General features: G+C 42.1%; 2 protein-coding genes and 2 long non-coding RNA genes across 52 annotated transcripts in view; 2 read left to right on the top strand and 2 right to left on the bottom strand.

The window, feature by feature from the left end:
- Positions 1-755: 755 nt before the first annotated feature.
- LOC127930282 (uncharacterized) lies at positions 756-2,057 on the bottom strand. 48 transcript variants are annotated; one of them, XR_008137655.1, is made up of 6 exons: positions 1,908-2,057; positions 1,648-1,839; positions 1,520-1,615; positions 1,304-1,463; positions 1,091-1,242; positions 756-902 (listed from the first exon to the last, which is right to left on the bottom strand). It is a non-coding gene; the product is annotated as an uncharacterized LOC127930282 (long non-coding RNA). The 48 variants fall into 48 exon arrangements; XR_008137657.1 differs by having other exon boundaries at positions 1,336-1,463; XR_008137665.1 differs by having other exon boundaries at positions 1,368-1,463.
- LOC127930284 (uncharacterized) lies at positions 1,727-2,745 on the top strand. The gene is made up of 2 exons (XR_008137726.1): positions 1,727-1,868; positions 1,905-2,745. It is a non-coding gene; the product is annotated as an uncharacterized LOC127930284 (long non-coding RNA).
- A 26-nt stretch (positions 2,746-2,771) lies between these two features.
- smim22 (small integral membrane protein 22) lies at positions 2,772-7,931 on the bottom strand. Of its 2 annotated transcripts, none has more exons than XM_052519837.1 (4): positions 7,471-7,931; positions 6,445-6,587; positions 6,259-6,326; positions 2,772-3,370 (listed from the first exon to the last, which is right to left on the bottom strand). In XM_052519837.1, the coding sequence occupies exons 1-4, from the start codon at positions 7,785-7,787 to the stop codon at positions 3,323-3,325; spliced, it is 576 nt and encodes a 191-aa protein (XP_052375797.1). In that variant the 5' UTR covers positions 7,788-7,931; the 3' UTR covers positions 2,772-3,322. The 2 variants fall into 2 exon arrangements, with proteins under 2 accessions (XP_052375797.1, XP_052375798.1); XM_052519838.1 differs by having other exon boundaries at positions 6,445-6,617; positions 7,471-7,773.
- Positions 7,932-8,067: 136 nt separating this feature from the next.
- Positions 8,068-19,213, top strand: part of cog1 (component of oligomeric golgi complex 1) — a 30,304-nt gene continuing 19,158 nt past the window's right edge. The window contains 7 exon segments of the mRNA XM_052519836.1: positions 8,068-8,394; positions 9,808-9,918; positions 10,237-10,370; positions 12,208-12,389; positions 16,142-16,235; positions 16,237-16,316; positions 18,161-18,317. Coding sequence (XP_052375796.1) covers positions 8,086-8,394; positions 9,808-9,918; positions 10,237-10,370; positions 12,208-12,389; positions 16,142-16,235; positions 16,237-16,316; positions 18,161-18,317 — 1,067 coding nt within the window. The 5' untranslated portion in view covers positions 8,068-8,085.

Raw genomic sequence — 19,213 nt, 5'->3', positions numbered from 1 at the left:
CTAGGTGTTAGCTGACCGTCAGAATGCCTCGGTGTTAGCTGACCGTCAGAATGCCTAGGTGTTAGCTGACCGTCAGAATGCCTAGGTGTTAGCTGACCGTCAGAATGCCTAGGTGTTAGCTGACCGTCAGAATGCCTAGGTGTTAGCTGACCGTCAGAATGCCTAGGTGTTAGCTGACCGTCAGAATGCCTAGGTGTTAGCTGACCGTCAGAATGCCTAGGTGTTAGCTGACCGTCAGAATGCCTAGGTGTTAGCTGACCGTCAGAATGCCTCGGTGTTAGCTGACCGTCAGAATGCCTCGGTGTTAGCTGACCGTCAGAATGCCTAGGTGTTAGCTGACCGTCAGAATGCCTAGGTGTTAGCTGACCGTCAGAATGCCTCGGTGTTAGCTGACCGTCAGAATGCCTCGGTGTTAGCTGACCGTCAGAATGCCTCGGTGTTCTGTCCAAATCCTTCACACAAACCAACCCAGATAAAAGGGATGTCTTGAAAATATTGTCTGAATTGAAGTGTGTTTTGTTTGTATAATTTACAGGAGAACAGCCGGATCAAAGTCCACATACATTACCAGTGTTTAGTATTCCAGGGTTTAGGGCCCTTCCATGTGTTACAGCTGCTTTAATTCAGTCCCAAATCAACCCCTAACCCCTAGACTACACTCCCTACTTGTGAAGAAAGTATAGGACTAAGCAATATGGTGGGGCTACTACCATATCTATCCAATACATTCAGTGTTTCCCCGAGATGGGGGTCGTTAGTGCATTGACTAGAAGTCTATGGGAATGAATATAGGGGAAACACTGCATTCTGATCTAGACAAGTAGGGACTAGGGGTTGATTTAGGATTGGGTACATGTATCTCTCGGTGCGTCATCTGTTGTAAAGTACTAACTAACTAGGACCTCCCTGTTTTATAGTACTAACTAGGACCTCCCTGTTGTATAGTACTAACTAACTAGGACCTCCCTGTTGTATAGTACTAACTAACTAGGACCTCCCTGTTGTATAGTACTAACTAACTAGGACCTCCCTGTTGTATAGTACTAACTAACTAGGACCTCCCTGTTGTATAGTACTAACTAACTAGGACCTCCCTGTTGTATAGTACTAACTAGGACCTCCCTGTTGTATAGTACTAACTAGGACCTCCCTGTTGTATAGTACTAACTAACTAGGACCTCCCTGTTGTATAGTACTAACTAACTAGGACCTCCCTGTTGTATAGTACTAACTAACTAGGACCTCCACTGTTGTATAGTACTAACTAGGACCTCCCTGTTGTATAGTACTAACTAACTAGGACCTCCCTGTTGTATAGTACTAACTAACTAGGACCTCCCTGTTGTATAGTACTAACTAACTAGGACCTCCCTGTTGTATAGTACTAACTAACTAGGACCTCCCTGTTGTATAGTACTAACTAACTAGGACCTCCCTGTTGTATAGTACTAACTAACTAGGACCTCCCTGTTGTATAGTACTAACTAGGACCTCCCTGTTGTATAGTACTAACTAGGACCTCCCTGTTGTATAGTACTAACTAACTAGGACCTCCCTGTTGTATAGTACTAACTAACTAGGACCTCCCTGTTGTATAGTACTAACTAACTAGGACCTCCCTGTTGTATAGTACTAACTAACTAGGACCTCCCTGTTGTATAGTACTAACTAGCTTGGCCCTCCCTGTTGTATAGTACTAACTAACTAGGACCTCCCTGTTGTATAGTACTAACTAACTAGGACCTCCCTGTTGTATAGTACTAACTAACTAGGACCTCCCTGTTGTATAGTACTAACTAACTAGGACCTCCCTGTTGTATAGTACTAACTAACTAGGACCTCCCTGTTGTATAGTACTAACTAACTAGGTAGGACCTCCCTGTTGTATAGTACTAACTAACTAGGACCTCGTTATGAATCAATGTGTTGTTTTAGTCTGAAACACTTCTCTTGTTACTGAATACTAACGTTCCTCCTTTCCACAGTTATTTGTAATTTTAATGTATGGTTTATTTGGGTAGGGACCGATACAAACACATCGTCTTCTCCTACACGGTTCCAGCATCTACAGTTAATGAGTAACCAGGCCAGCTTGGTTTGCTCAGCAGTGTGAAAAAGGTATTGGAAACTACATTTGTCAAGCAGACTGTGGTAAACCCATACTGTTATGTTGTGTAGACTACACTACTCAGCAGTGTGGAAAAGGTATTGGAAACTACATTTGTCAAGCAGACTGTGGTAAACCCATACTGTTATGTTGTGTAGACTACACTACTCAGCAGTGTGGAAAAGGTATTGGAAACTACATTTGTCAAGCAGACTGTGGTAAACCCATACTGTTATGTTGTGTAGACTACACTACTCAGCAGTAGTATGAGACATGAAACACAGTGGCTCTTCATAGTGAAATTAACTTGTAAGGTTTCTGACTCTATATTCCTTGGAATAATGCTTTTATGTGAAGTGTAACGGGAAACGGACATTCCCAGCTTTTGAAGAGTAAACGTTCATGCCTCCTCGACGCTTTTATAAGCTGTTATTCCTCTATCAGTTAATTTTAATGTTTTTATTTATTCAATGGTTTTATTTTTGCACTTCTGTTACTTTGCCTTTGATTCCATGTGAAGTGAAGATCCATTCCAATGTTGAACAAACATAATTATTACTGCAAGTGTTTTAAAATCTATTTAGATGCGTACATGTATATGATCTGTTATCTGTGCAATAAAGAGATGTTATACAGCAGTGTTCAGTCAGTCAATCAGGACAGATTCAATACAAAATATTATTTAATCATTTGAATGATACATGTTTCAACATTGAATTATGTTGTTAATATAATTAACTACATTAAAGGCATTGAATCAATACTACTACATTATCTATCGTTCCTCATTACATACACTTGAGAAGTTAAGTTTAAAGTACACAGCTTTGATTCCACTACACAAAAGAGTTGGTGCCTAGTTTTTCATGAACCGTTAGTGAAAGCCCTTTAATCTTCTGGTTGTGACTGTTTTCACCTTGCTCTCCTTTCTGGTGTCCTAGCAACAACCGCTAGCCGTGCAGGGAACAAGTAAACAAACGGATTCATATGACTTTCCACCATTAGACGGCAGCTAAACCGGCTTACCACAACATTTTCCAACAGTCAAAAGTAAATAGATGAAAACAAGTTATACAACTCTTGGTTTGGCACACAGATTAAAAGTGCAAATTTTAAAGTGCATCGGAAAAAAATATGAATAAAATTGATTATAAAAAGGACTAATCAATTTAAGTGTCGTCATTGTGGAATCTTCTATTCTGTTCCAAGTTCCTTTCAGGTCTCCATTCCAAAGTTTTCATGACCCACTTTGTGTCTTCTCGGCTGTTGGGAAACACAGAGAGAGAGAGGGGAGGGGAAATCATGCATCTTTATTCAGAGGAAATGCAGTGAACGCTTGTCTGACACAGACTCCTTGATACAGCCATGTTAAATCTGGTCACACTATAACAGACTCCTTGATACAGCCATGTTAAATCTGGTCACACTAACAGACTCCTTGATACAGCCATGTTAAATCTGGTCACACTATAACAGACTCCTTGATACAGCCATGTTAAATCTGGTCACACTATAACAGACTCCTTGATACAGCCATGTTAAATCTGGTCACACTATAACAGACTCCTTGATACAGCCATGTTAAATCTGGTCACACTATAACAGACTCCTTGATACAGCCATGTTAAATCTGGTCACACTATAACAGACTCCTTGATACAGCCATGTTAAATCTGGTCACACTATAACAGACTCCTTGATACAGCCATGTTAAATCTGGTGACACTATAACAGACCCTCTTGTCTGACACAGACTCCTTGATACAGCCATGTTAAATCTGGTCACACCATAACAGACTCCTTGATACAGCCATGTTAAATCTGGTCACACTATAACAGACCCTCTTGTCTGACACAGACTCCTTGATACAGCCATGTTAAATCTGGTCACACTATAACAGACCCTCTTGTCTGACACAGACCCCTTGATACAGCCATGTTAAATCTGGTCACACTATAACAGACCCTCTTGTCTGACACAGACTCCTTGATACAGCCATGTTAAATAATAATATATGCCATTTAGCAGACGCTTTTATCCAAAGCGACTTACAGTCATGTGTGCATACATTCTACGTATGGGTGGTCCCGGGGATCGAACCCACTACCTGGTCACACCATAACAGACTCCTTGATACAGCCATGTTAAATCTGGTCACACTATAACAGACCCTCTATTGTAGGATGTGACTGACTCAAACGGGTGAGTCTTCACCATGATACCAGACAGGATAGAGTCTGAATGACCATGATACCAGCTACCAGACAGGATAGAGTCTGAATGACCATGATACCAGACAGGATAGAGTCTGAATGACCATGATACCAGACAGGATAGAGTCTGAATGACCATGATACCAGACAGGATAGAGTCTGAATGACCATGATACAAGACAGGATAGAGTCTGAATGACCATGATACCAGACAGGATAGAGTCTGAATGACCATGATACCAGACAGGATAGAGTCTGAATGACCATGATACCAGACAGGATAGAGTCTGAATGACCATGATACAAGACAGGATAGAGTCTGAATGACCATGATACCAGACAGGATAGAGTCTGAATGACCATGATACCAGACAGGATAGAGTCTGAATGACCATGATACCAGACAGGATAGAGTCTGAATGACCATGATACCAGACAGGATAGAGTTTGAATGACTGTGACACATGACAGGATAGAGTCTGAATGACCATGATACCAGACAGGATAGAGTCTGAATGACCATGATACCAGACAGGATAGAGTCTGAATGACTGTGACACATGACAGGATAGAGTCTGAATGACCATGATACCAGACAGGATAGAGTTTGAATGACTGTGACACATGACAGGATAGAGTCTGAATGACCATGATACCAGACAGGATAGAGTTTGAATGACTGTGACACATGACAGGATAGAGTCTGAATGACCATGATACCAGACAGGATAGAGTCTGAATGACCATGATACCAGACAGGATAGAGTTTGAATGACCATGATACCAGACAGGATAGAGTTTGAATGACTGTGACACATGACAGGATAGAGTCTGAATGACCATGATACCAGACAGGATAGAGTCTGAATGACCATGATACCAGACAGGATAGAGTCTGAATGACCATGATACCAGACAGGATAGAGTCAATGACATGGCTTCATTTTGAAGTGATTTTAAATATACAACAAATAAATACAACTCCCTCATGAACACTATGGGTGGCTGACATATCAGAAATGTGGTCCTGTATACCACAGCCTGAGTGCCAGTCTGTGTGCTATCATGCCAACTCACACCAAACATTGTTGACAAAAGCACCAGATCTGAGACCGGGCTATAGTTACCAACAGATCTGAGACCGGGCTATAGATACCAACAGATCTGAGACCGGGCTATAGATACCAACAGATCTGAGACCAGGCTATAGATACCAACAGATCTGAGACCGGGCTATAGATACCAACAGATCTGAGACCGGGCTATAGATACCAACAGATCTGAGACCGGGCTATAGATACCAACAGATCTGAGACCGGGCTATAGATACCAACAGATCTGAGACCGGGCTATAGATACCAACAGATCTGAGACCGGGCTATAGATACCAACAGATCTGAGACCGGGCTATAGATACCAACAGATCTGAGACCGGGCTATCGATACCAACAGATCTGAGACCGGGCTATCGATACCAACAGATCTGAGACCGGGCTATAGATACCAACAGATCGGAAACCGGGCTATAGATACCAACAGATCGGAGACCGGGCTATAGATACCAACAGATCTGAGACCGGGCTATTGATACCAACAGATCTGAGACCAGACTATAGATACCAACAGATCTGAGACCAGGCTATAGATACCAACAGATCTGAGACCAGGCTATAGATACCAACAGATCTGAGACCAGGCTATAGATACCAACAGATCTGGGACCAGGCTATAGATATCAACAGATCTGGGACCAGGCTATATATATCAACAGATCTGGGACCAGGCTATATATATCAACAGATCTGGGACCAGGCTATATATATCAACAGATCTGGGACCAGGCTATATATATCAACAGATCTGGGACCAGGCTATATACACCACACATTTCTCACAGAAACAGGCCATTACATTTTATTGATTGATTGCTACATTACCTGTTCATCACAGCAGCAGCAGCAGCAGCATCGGATCAGAACCAGGACAACAAGCAGCAGAACCATGCCTGAAAGGATCAAGGTGGACAGTCAATTGTGTGTGTGTGTGTGTGTGTGTGTGTGTGTGTGTGTGTGTGTGTGTGTGTGTGTGTGTACATGTGTGTGTGTGTGCCTGTGTATTCCTACCGATGAAGATGAAGAAGACAGCGAAGGAGGCGATGTCCCAGTCAGACTGGAACAGCTGTTTAGACTGCAGTCTGGACACCACGTCTGTAAACTGATCTTTAAACTCTTCCTGTAGGCTCCTCTGGTCCATGGCTACAGCTGGGCTGGAATTAGTCTCAGTAAGGGTTCACACTCTGGAGAAGAACAGTAGAGGGTTTATTATGATTATAAAATACAGGACCCACTGGGAGAAGAGATGTGGTTCTGATATAGACTACAAGGTTTCTCTGGTCCAGAACTGTACCAGTCAGGGTTAGTACAGGACCCACTGGGAGAAGAGACGTGGTTCTGATATAGACCACAAGGTTTCTCTGGTCCAGAACTGTACCAGTCAGGGTTAGTACAGGACCCACTGGGAGAAGAGATGTGGTTCTGATATAGACTACAAGGTTTCTCTGGTCCAGAACTGTACCAGTCAGGGTTAGTACAGGACCCACTGGGAGAAGAGACGTGGTTCTGATATAGACTACAAGGTTTCTCTGGTCCAGACATGTGTGGTAATTCTCTATAGACAAGTACAATGCACCTGACTGGCTGGCTATGTCGGTCTATAAAGTAGGCCTAAAATATACAAACCAATATGTTATTTCATTGTAAGGGAGATCATACTGCATTTTGAATGTACCTCAAACTGGATCAGAGTTCGGCGTACCTGCTCTGCCCTAGACACAGTACTTTTCTCCTGATCACTTTTACATGGACTACTATGATGAGATATAGATCAACTAGCCAAATACAGACTCTATTTTACATCAAAAATGACAATATCTGCTTTTAACTTCTTTAACACAAGACCAACATCATTATCGTTAGTGTTTGACTGACTGTAACGTCTTGATAAATTACAGCCTCAGACTTTCACTTTTAAAGAATATTCCAAGATTACCTATATATCTGACTTTACTTGAACATAAACAATTACAATAAACTCGTATTTTCGGTAGTAATCAAACACGTTTCTATATATTTTTCCGAAGTTCATTGTACCTGTAACTCGAACAAGCTCCTGTTTTTTGTTCTCTCCTCTTCCGGGTACCTGCCCGATTGACGCACCTGTCGCCGTGTGAGTCACTATACACTGATTTGCATGGGGCAAGGGTAGGTCGTTTGAATCCTGCTTCATTTCCTCCGAGTAGATCTAAAGGTGTCTCGTGATCATGGACTTGCCGAATGTGAGAGATACTGCCAGTCATTTCCACCATCGCTCTTGGCCATGTCTTTTCAAAGGAAACGTTTATGATGTGACTGGAGGAAATGAAGTCAGAACAATTCATATGTGTGACGCATGTATATAAAACTAGCATTTGTCATAGCTACATTTCTGTTTTCATTGCAGTAAATTATAAATTTATTTTTTTCTATAGTAAACCAGCTGATTTACATCATTCAAAGGAATAGCAATATTGTGTCAGGTTGAGTTGCGGTCATATGATGTGTTGTAGTAACATATTAGTTCCGTATGAGGCGCTGTTACTTTCCCGGCTTCTCATTTTCCGTTTTTCAGCTCTGATGCATTGTTTACGTGGAAGTGAGTTTCGCTCCGTCTTCCGGGTTGTAAGATCCTTCAGGTTGGCATTTCGCTTACAGTGAATCTCAGCTGCGATGGCCGTGGTTCCTGCTCAATCTCTCCGGGTTTCGGATATCCGAGACCCGACGGTTCTGTTCGAGCGGTACAACACCGAGGAGATACGCGGCATCGAGCGGAATGTCCGCGGAGAGATCGAGCACAAGAAGGAGGAACTTCGTCAGATGGTGGGCGAGCGGTACCGCGATTTGATCGACGCCGCCGACACCATCGGAGAGATGCGTCAGTGTTCGGAGAGCGTAGTTACGTCCATCCAGGACATGCACCGCTATTGCCACAAGCTGAAACAGGGGAAAAGCGTTCCCCAAAGCAACAGCAAAGAAGAGGTATGTGGCTCCACTGTGAAGCTAACGAGCGGTGGTGATGGCTAACTAGTTCTGTTGATTTAGATAGCAAACTGTTCTGCAGAATACCATTCCCCGATCCCTTCTGGACGGTTTGTGATGTGTGATTAGACTCCGACAAGTTCCACCCGCTGTGAGATGAATGGTATATGTCAATGATGGGTGGAATCTGTGTGGGTTTCAATATCTACTACACCCTATATCTCTGTGTGATTGTCTCTCTGCCTGTCCCTTTATTTATGTATGTAATGTAGCCTGTCTTAGGCCACCTCTCCCATGAAGTCCCAGGAGAGGTTCTACACTATGGCCTCTCAGATCAATCCCTGTGAGATCTCTCTCTCTCTCTCTATATATATATTTGTACCAATACAAAATGGTCCAAGGCAAAGTATTATTGTTTTTTAAAAGGACACTACTTTAAAATATATATTCTTAAAATCTTGCAAAATATATATATATATATATATATATTTCTCAGAGGCAGTCCCAGGAGAGGTTCTACACCTTGGCCTCTCAGATCAATCACTGTGTATCCCTGTGATTCTCTCTCTCTCTCTCTCTCTCTCTCTCTCTATCTCTATCTCTATCTCTATCTCTATCTCTATCTCTCTCTCGTCCAGAGGCAGTCCCAGGAGAAGTTCTACACCATGGCCTCTCAAATCAATCACTGTGATTCTCTCTCTCTCTCTGGTCCAGAGGCAGTCCCAGGAGAAGTTCTACACCATGGCCTCTCAAATCAATCACTGTGATTCTCTCTCTTCTTCACACCAGGTCCAGAGGCAGTCCCAGGAGAAGTTCTACACCATGGCCTCTCAAATCAATCACTGTGATTCTCTCTCTCTCTTCACACCAGGTCCAGAGGCAGTCCCAGGAGAAGTTCTACACCTTGGCCTCTCAGATCAATCACTGTGTATCCCTGTGATTCTCTCTCTCTCTTCACACCAGGTCCAGAGGCAGTCCCAGGAGAAGTTCTACACCTTGGCCTCTCAGATCAATCACTGTGTATCCCTGTGATTATCTCTCTCTCTTCACACCAGGTCCAGAGGCAGTCCCAGGAGAAGTTCTACACCTTGGCCTCTCAGATCAATCACTGTGATTCTCTCTCTCTCTTCACACCAGGTCCAGAGGCAGTCCCAGGAGAAGTTCTACACCTTGGCCTCTCAGATCAATCACTGTGTATCCCTGTGATTCTCTCTCTCTCTTCACACCAGGTCCAGAGGCAGTCCCAGGAGAAGTTCTACACCTTGGCCTCTCAGATCAATCACTGTGTATCCCTGTGATTCTCTCTCTCTCTTCACACCAGGTCCAGAGGCAGTCCCAGGAGAAGTTCTACACCTTGGCCTCTCAGATCAATCACTGTGTATCCCTGTGATTCTCTCTCTCTCTTCACACCAGGTCCAGAGGCAGTCCCAGGAGAAGTTCTACACCATGGCCTCTCAGATCAAGCTGCTGCTGGAGATCCCAGAGAGGATCTGGAGTTCCATGGAGGCCTCTCAGTACCTGCAGGCAAAGACACTTATTACTAAGACAGTGGACTGTTAGCATTTCCCATAGGAAGACACGGCATACTTAGCCATCGTTGCTAATACTAGCTGGGCATGGCCAATGATGTATGTAAACCCACATTATAGGGCACTGCTAATGCTAACAAGCTAACTCTTGGTTTAATGGACACTCCTGACCAGCCAACCGATATTTAATTTCAGAATTGGTTCAAATTATGTTACGGTCAGTTTTAGAGTCTGGGTAGTCGGGATGTCAATGGGATGCTGGTCAGAAAAGCCCTTATAGCCTCTCCCTGGTTTACCACCCTCTTTGCTGCAGGCCACACGGCTCTACCTGCTCTGCTGCCACCTGCACAGACAGCTCCACCTGGAGGCTGGAGGACCACAGTACAGCCCCGTCCTCGCCCGCTTCCCCATCCTGGTCAGGCAGATGGCTGCTGCTGGACACTTCAGGTGAATGTCACCGTGATGTAATTTTGGATGAGGGAGACGATGATCAAATCTGGATTTTCTGTGAAATTGAAGAGCCTACCTCAGCAAGCACCACATTCAATATAGGAGCACCACATTCAATATAGGAGCACCACATTCAATATAGGAGCACCACCAGTATAGGAGCACCACGTTCAATATAGGAGCACCACATTCAATATAGGAGCACCACATTCAATATAGGAGCACCACGTTCAATATAGGAGCACCACGTTCAATATAGGAGCACCACGTTCAATATAGGAGCACCACGTTCAATATAGGAGCACCACATTCAATATAGGAGCACCACCAGTATAGGAGCACCACATTCAATATAGGAGCACCACATTCAATATAGGAGCACCACCAGTATAGGAGCACCACATTCAATATAGGAGCACCACCAGTATAGGAGCACCACATTCAATATAGGAGCACCACCAGTATAGGAGCACCACATTCAATATAGGAGCACCACATTCAATATAGGAGCACCACCAGTATAGGAGCACCACATTCAATATAGGAGCACCACCAGTATAGGAGCACCACATTCAATATAGGAGCACCACATTCAATATAGGAGCACCACGTTCAATATAGGAGCACCACGTTCAATATAGGAGCACCACCAGTATAGGAGCACCACATTCAATATAGGAGCACCACATTCAATATAGGAGCACCACATTCAATATAGGAGCACCACCAGTATAGGAGCACCACATTCAATATAGGAGCACCACGTTCAATACAGGAGCACCACGTTCAATATAGGAGCACCACATTCAGTATAGGAGCACCACATTCAATATAGGAGCACCACGTTCAATATAGGAGCACCACCAGTATAGGAGCACCACATTCAATATAGGAGCACCACATTCAATATAGGAGCACCACCAGTATAGGAGCACCACATTCAGTATAGGAGCACCACATTCAATATAGGAGCACCACATTCAATATAGGAGCACCACGTTCAATATAGGAGCACCACATTCAGTATAGGAGCACCACATTCAGTATAGGAGCACCACATTCAGTATAGGAGCACCACATTCAGTATAGGAGCACCACATTCAATATAGGAGCACCACGTTCAATATAGGAGCACCACGTTCAATATAGGAGCACCACGTTCAATATAGGAGCACCACGTTCAATATAGGAGCACCACATTCAATATAGGAGCACCACCAGTATAGGAGCACCACATTCAATATAGGAGCACCACATTCAATATAGGAGCACCACCAGTATAGGAGCACCACATTCAATATAGGAGCACCACCAGTATAGGAGCACCACATTCAATATAGGAGCACCACCAGTATAGGAGCACCACATTCAGTATAGGAGCACCACGTTCAATATAGGAGCACCACATTCAATATAGGAGCACCACGTTCAATATAGGAGCACCACATTCAATATAGGAGCACCACCAGTATAGGAGCACCACATTCAATATAGGAGCACCACGTTCAATATAGGAGCACCACGTTCAATATAGGAGCACCACATTCAATATAGGAGCACCACCAGTATAGGAGCACCACATTCAATATAGGAGCACCACCAGTATAGGAGCACCACATTCAATATAGGAGCACCACGTTCAATATAGGAGCACCACATTCAATATAGGAGCACCACGTTCAATATAGGAGCACCACGTTCAATATAGGAGCACCACCAGTATAGGAGCACCACATTCAATATAGGAGCACCACCAGTATAGGAGCACCACATTCAATATAGGAGCACCACATTCAATATAGGAGCACTCTCTCTCTTCTACCCCCCCTCCCAGGTCCACCATTTTGCTGGACAGTAAGTCAGTCCTGCGTGGTCGGGCGGTGTCTGACCAAGCCATCGCTGAGGCCCTAGTGTCCACCATGCTCCTCGAGGACAGCTCTCCACGTCAGGCTCTGGCTGACTTCCTCCTGGCTAGGAAGGCCTCTATCCAACAGCTACTCAACCAGCCACAGCATGGTACTAGTATATACCACTGTACCACAATACCACACATACTTCCTACACAATACACAACATATCATCCTACACAATACACACCACAATACAACATCCTACACAATACAACATCTTACACAACACAATACAACACAACATCCTACACAATAAACATCTCATCTTACACAATACAACACAACATCATACACAACACAATAAACATCTCATCTTACACAACACAATACAACACAACATCCTACACAATACAATACAACATCCTACACAACACAATACAACATCCTACACAATACAATACAACATCCTACACAATACAACACAACATCCTACACAACACAATAAACATCTCATCTTACACAATACAACATCCTACACAACACAATACAACATCCTACACAATACAATACAACATCCTACACAATACAACACAACATCCTACACAACACAATAAACATCTCATCTTACACAATACAACATCCTACACAATACAACACAACATCCTACACAACACAATAAACATCTCATCTTACACAATACAACACAACATCCTACACAATACAACACAACATCCTACACAACACAATACAACATCCTACACAATACAATACAACATCCTACACAACACAACATCCTACACAACACAACACAACATCCTACACAATACAACACAACATCCTACACAACACAACACAACATCCTACACAACACAACACAACATCCTACACAATACAACACAACATCCTACACAACACAACACAACATCCTACACAACACAACACAACATCCTACACAATACAATACAACATCCTACACAAGACAATACAACATCCTACACAATACAACACAACATCCTACACAATACAACATCCTACACAATACAATACAACATCCTACACAACACAACATCCTACACAACACAATACAACATCCTACACAACACAACATCCTACACAACACAACATCCTACACAACACAACATCCTACACAACACAACACAACATCCCTACACAACACAACACAACATCCTACACAATACAACACAACATCCTACACAACACAACATCCTACACAACACAATACAACATCCTACACAATACAATACAACACAACATCCTACACAATATAACACAACACAACATCCTACACAATACAACATAAAATCCTATGCCAATACAACACAACATCCTACACAACACAACATCCTACACAATACAACACAACATCCTACACAACACAATACAACATCCTACACAATACAACACAATACAACATCCTACACAATACAACACAACACAACATCCTACACAATACAACACAACATCCTACACAACACAACATCCTACACAACACAATACAACATCCTACACAATACAATACAACACAACATCCTACACAATATAACACAACATCCTACACAATACAACATCTCATCTTACGTAACACAAGACCATCTCCATTCAGCTCGTCAACAGGCGAAGCCCCGACATGGTGTTAAACCAAACACAATACAACATATTACAGCCTTGACACTTCCTCTCCCCTGTTATCACACTTCCACCCCGAGTCAACATGCCCTGTTATCACACTTCCACCCCAAGTCAACATGCCCTGTTATCACACTTCCACCCCAAGTCAACATGCCCTGTTATCACACTTCCACCCCAAGTCAACATGTACTGTTATCACACTTCCACCCCAAGTCAACATGCCCTGTTATCACACTTCCACCCCACAACATGCCCTGTTATCACACTTCCACCCCAAGTCAACATGTCCTGTTATCACACTTCCACCCCAAGTCAACATGCCCTGTTATCACACTTCCACCCCAAGTCAACATGTCCTGTTATCACACTTCCACCCCAAGTCAACATGTCCTGTTATCACACTTCCACCCCAAGTCAACATGCCCTGTTATCACACTTCCTCTCCAAGTCAACATGTCCTGTTATCACACTTCCTCCCCAAGTCAACATGTCCTGTTATCACACTTCCACCCCAAGTCAACATGCCCTGTTATCACACTTCCTCTCCCCTGTTATCACACTTCCTCTCCCCTGTTATCACACTTCCTCTCCCCTGTTATCACACTTCCTCTCCCCTGTTATCACACTTCCTCTCCCCTGTTATCACACTTCCTCTCCAAGTCAACATGCCCTGTTATCACACTTCCACCCCAAGTCAACATGTCCTGTTATCACACTTCCACCCCAAGTCAACATGCCCTGTTATCACACTTCCACCCCAAGTCAACATGCCCTGTTATCACACTTCCACCCAGAGTCAACATGCCCTGTTATCACACTTCCACCCCGAGTCAACATGCCCTGTTATCACACTTCCACCCCGAGTCAACATGCCCTGTTATCACACTTCCACCCCGAGTCAACATGTCCTGTTATCACACTTCCTCTCCCCTGTTATCACACTTCCACCCCAAGTCAACATGCCCTGTTATCACACTTCCTCTCCCCTGTTATCACACTTCCACCCCAAGTCAACATGCCCTGTTATCACACTTCCTCTCCCCTGTTATCACACTTCCACCCCAAGTCAACATGTCCTGTTATCACACTTCCTCTCCCCTGTTATCACACTTCCACCCCAAGTCAACATGCCCTGTTATCACACTTCCTCTCCCCTGTTATCACACTTCCACCCCAAGTCAACATGCCCTGTTATCACACTTCCTCTCCCCTGTTATCACACTTCCACCCCAAGTCAACATGTCCTGCTATCACACTTCCACCCCGAGTCAACATGTCCTGTTATCACACTTCCTCTCCCCTGTTATCACACTTCCTCTCCAAGTCAACATGTCCTGTTATCACACTTCCTCTCCAAGTCAACATGCCCTGTTATCACACTTCCTCTCCAAGTCAACATGTCCTGTTATCACACTTCCTCTCCAAGTCAACATGTCCTGTTATCACACTTCCACCCCAAGTCAACATGTCCTGTTATCACACTTCCTCTCCAAGTCAACATGTCCTGTTATCACACTTCCTCCCCAAGTCAACATGTCCTGTTATCACACTTCCACCCCAAGTCAACATGCCCTGTTATCACACTTCCACCCCAAGTCAACATGCCCTGTTATCACACTTCCACCCCAAGTCAACATGCCCTGTTATCACACTTCCACCCCGAGTCAACATGTCCTGTTATCACACTTCCTCCCCAAGTCAACATGTCCTGTTATCACACTTCATCTCCAAGTCAACATGTCCTGTTATCACACTTCCACTCCAAGTCAACATGCCCTGTTATCACACTTCCACCCCAAGTCAACATGCCCTGTTATCACACTTCCTCTCCAAGTCAACATGCCCTGTTATCACACTTCCTCTCCAAGTCAACATGTCCTGTTATCACACTTCCTCTCCAAGTCAACATGTCCTGTTATCACACTTCCTCTCCAAGTCAACATGTCCTGTTATCACACTTCCACTCCAAGTCAACATGTCCTGTTATCACACTTCCACCCCAAGTCAACATGTCCTGTTATCACACTTCCACCCCAAGTCAACATGCCCTGTTATCACACTTCCTCCCCCCTGTTATCACACTTCCTCTCCAAGTCAACATGTCCTGTTATCACACTTCCTCCCCAAGTCAACATGTCCTGTTATCACACTTCCATCCTGCTTGGATTGTTTGGGAAAACCATTTCACTTCCTCATCTCTGTTCAGTGGACCGGTGTGGTGTTTTGATGTGTGGTTCAGGTTGACAGTCATGTCTGTGTGTGTCCCAGGTGCTGGTATTAAGGCCCAGGTGTGTAGCCTGGTAGAGCTGCTGGTGACCACTCTGTACCAGGCCTACGCTGTCTTCTACGTAGCCCCAGAAGGGAGTCCCGGCTGGGGACGGAGGGCTGAGCTTCGGCCTCCTCTTCACCACTCTGGAGAACGTCACCTCCACCACACCTACAGGTACATTACCTATAATACCTTGCAAGAAATGGTTGAAGAAGAAAAAGTACTTTATTTATTTAACCTTTATTTAACCTTTTATTTAACTAGGCAAGTCAGTTAAGATCAAATTATTATTTACAATGACGGCCTAACCTACTTTCATCCCATTTTAGGCCCAAACTGATCTGGAGACCCTAACTTTGATAAGATTATATAAGCGTTAGATTATAGATATTAGATTATATAAACTTTAGATTATAGATATTAGATTATATAAGCGTTAGATTATATATATATATTAGATTATATAAGCGTTAGATTATATATATATTAGATTATATAAGCGTTAGATTATATAAACTTTAGATTATAGATATTAGATTATATATATATTAGATTATGTAAGCGTTAGATTATATAAACTTTAGATTATAGATATATAGATTATATATATATATTAGATTATGTAAGCGTTAGATTATATAAACTTTAGATTATAGATATTAGATTATATATATATTAGATTATATATATTAGATTATATAAGCGTTAGATTATAGATATTAGATTATATAAACTTTAGATTATAGATATTAGATTATATATATATTAGATTATATAAGCGTTAGATTATATATATTAGATTATATAAGCGTTAGATTGTATATATTAGATTATATAAGCGTTAGATTATATATTAGATTATATAAGCGTTAGATTATATATTAGATTATATAAGCGTTAGATTATATATTAGATTATATAAGCGTTAGATTATATATATTAGATTATATAAGCGTTAGATTATATATATATTAGATTATATAAGCGTTAGATTATATATATATTAGATTATATAAGCGTTAGATTATATATATATTAGATTATATAAGCGTTAGATTATATATATATTAGATTATATAAGCGTTAGATTATATATATATTAGATTATATAAGCGTTAGATTATACAAACTTTAGATTATAAGGTGTATGCACCAATTTGTAAGTCGCTCTGGATAAGAGCGTCTATAAATGACGTAAATGTAAATGTAATATTAGATTATATATATATTAGATTATATAAACGTTAGATTATATATATTAGATTATATAAGCGTTAGATTATATATATATTAGATTATATAAGCGTTAGATTATATATATATTAGATTATATAAGCGTTAGATTATATATATTAGATTATATATATATTAGATTATGTAAGCGTTAGATTATATATATTAGATTATATAAGCGTTAGATTATATATATATATATTAGATTATATAAGCGTTAGATTATATATATTAGATTATGTAAGCGTTAGATTATATATATTAGATTATATAAGCGTTAGATTATATATATTAGATTATATATATATTAGATTATATAAGCGTTAGATTATATATATATTAGATTATATAAGCGGGTTATGTTAGATTGTAACATGGTAACAGCTCTACCTTGACCTTTTGATTGGCCGGGTATAATTTTCTCCATGTTGCATACACCTATCCAATCCTCTCTGAGGGATATTGACTTTCAACAATGGATCATTTTAATACCAATTATAAACCGAGGAGTTTGGGTCTTGGATGCTGATGATCTGAAACAGTGTTTCAGCTGTGTGTGTATATCCAACAATATACCATGGGTATGTTGTAAAGACACAAAAATACTTGTTTACTGTTTGATGTTTGTTGGTAACCAGTTTATAACAGCATTAAGGCACCTTGGGGGTTTGTGGTATATGGCCAATACATCACACCCTGTGGGCCTTACTGTTGAATTATAGAACTGAAGACATCTCTGTGGTCATCTGTCCTTCCGGTCTCACCTGTTGTCCCCTGTTGTCCAGGTAAAGGGAGGCGTGTCCTTCAGGAGGAGGTGAGTACAGGAAGCTGGTTCAAGTATCTCCCCTCTTCCATCGCTGAGTTCCAGCCCGCGCTCAGAACCCTGGCTCAGCCAATCCAGAGAGAGCAGCTCAGAGACACCCTACAGCAGTGGATCAACACGTAAGACCTCATCCAATCAATACCCTTGCATTTGCATGTAGAAACAGCTGCCATATATCAGCCAATCAATATCCTTCATTTGCATATAGAAACAGCTGCCATATTTCAGCCAATCATTACCCTTGCATTTGCATATAGAAACAGCTGCCATATTTCAGCCAACAGGGGACAACAGGTGAGACCCTTTACTTTTGCATATAGAAACAGCTGCCATATTTCAGCCAATCAATACCCTTTCATTTGCATATAGAAACAGCTGCCATATTTCAGCCAATCAGTGCCCTTTAATTTCAACAACTGATATTCAATATCGATCATAGTCGGCTGTAGAACTATAAAAATATTTAGTAAGGAGAGTCTGATCTGGGACCAGAATATAACCAGCTTCTTCAGGAACTATATCTACTCTGGGATCCAAATCAACCAAACTGGAACTCTCACATGCTGACCAGAAGGGGGGCGCATGTTGATTTTAGTCCATCCACACCAGACGCGATCAGGGCCCACAGGTTGAAATATGAGACTTCCAGACAGTGGTGGGGGAGTTGATAAACCCTTCAACTTGGGGACACACTCTTGACTTGAATGATGTCATTCATGTTCCACTAATAAGTAATTAAACAAGCCTGAAGTCAAATGAACAAATCCCCTGTCATTGTAAACCTCGGTAACAGGTAGCCCTTTACACTCCTACCCGTATAGGGGGTTGAACTTGGCAGATTTGAACACTGAAAAACCCCTCAATTGGAGCTCAGTGTCTGTACAGTAACATGCTATACATAACGTCAGAGCTCAGTGTCTGTACAGTAACATGCTATACATGACGTCAGAGCTCAGTGTCTGTACAGTAACATGCTATACATGACGTCAGAGCTCAGTGTCTGTACAGTAACATG

Source organism: Oncorhynchus keta, chromosome 5 (assembly GCF_023373465.1).
Source record: "Oncorhynchus keta strain PuntledgeMale-10-30-2019 chromosome 5, Oket_V2, whole genome shotgun sequence".
Lineage (NCBI taxonomy): Eukaryota > Metazoa > Chordata > Actinopteri > Salmoniformes > Salmonidae > Oncorhynchus > Oncorhynchus keta.
Note: the sequence above shows the minus strand (reverse complement) of the source record. Positions and strands in the feature narration are given on the sequence as shown.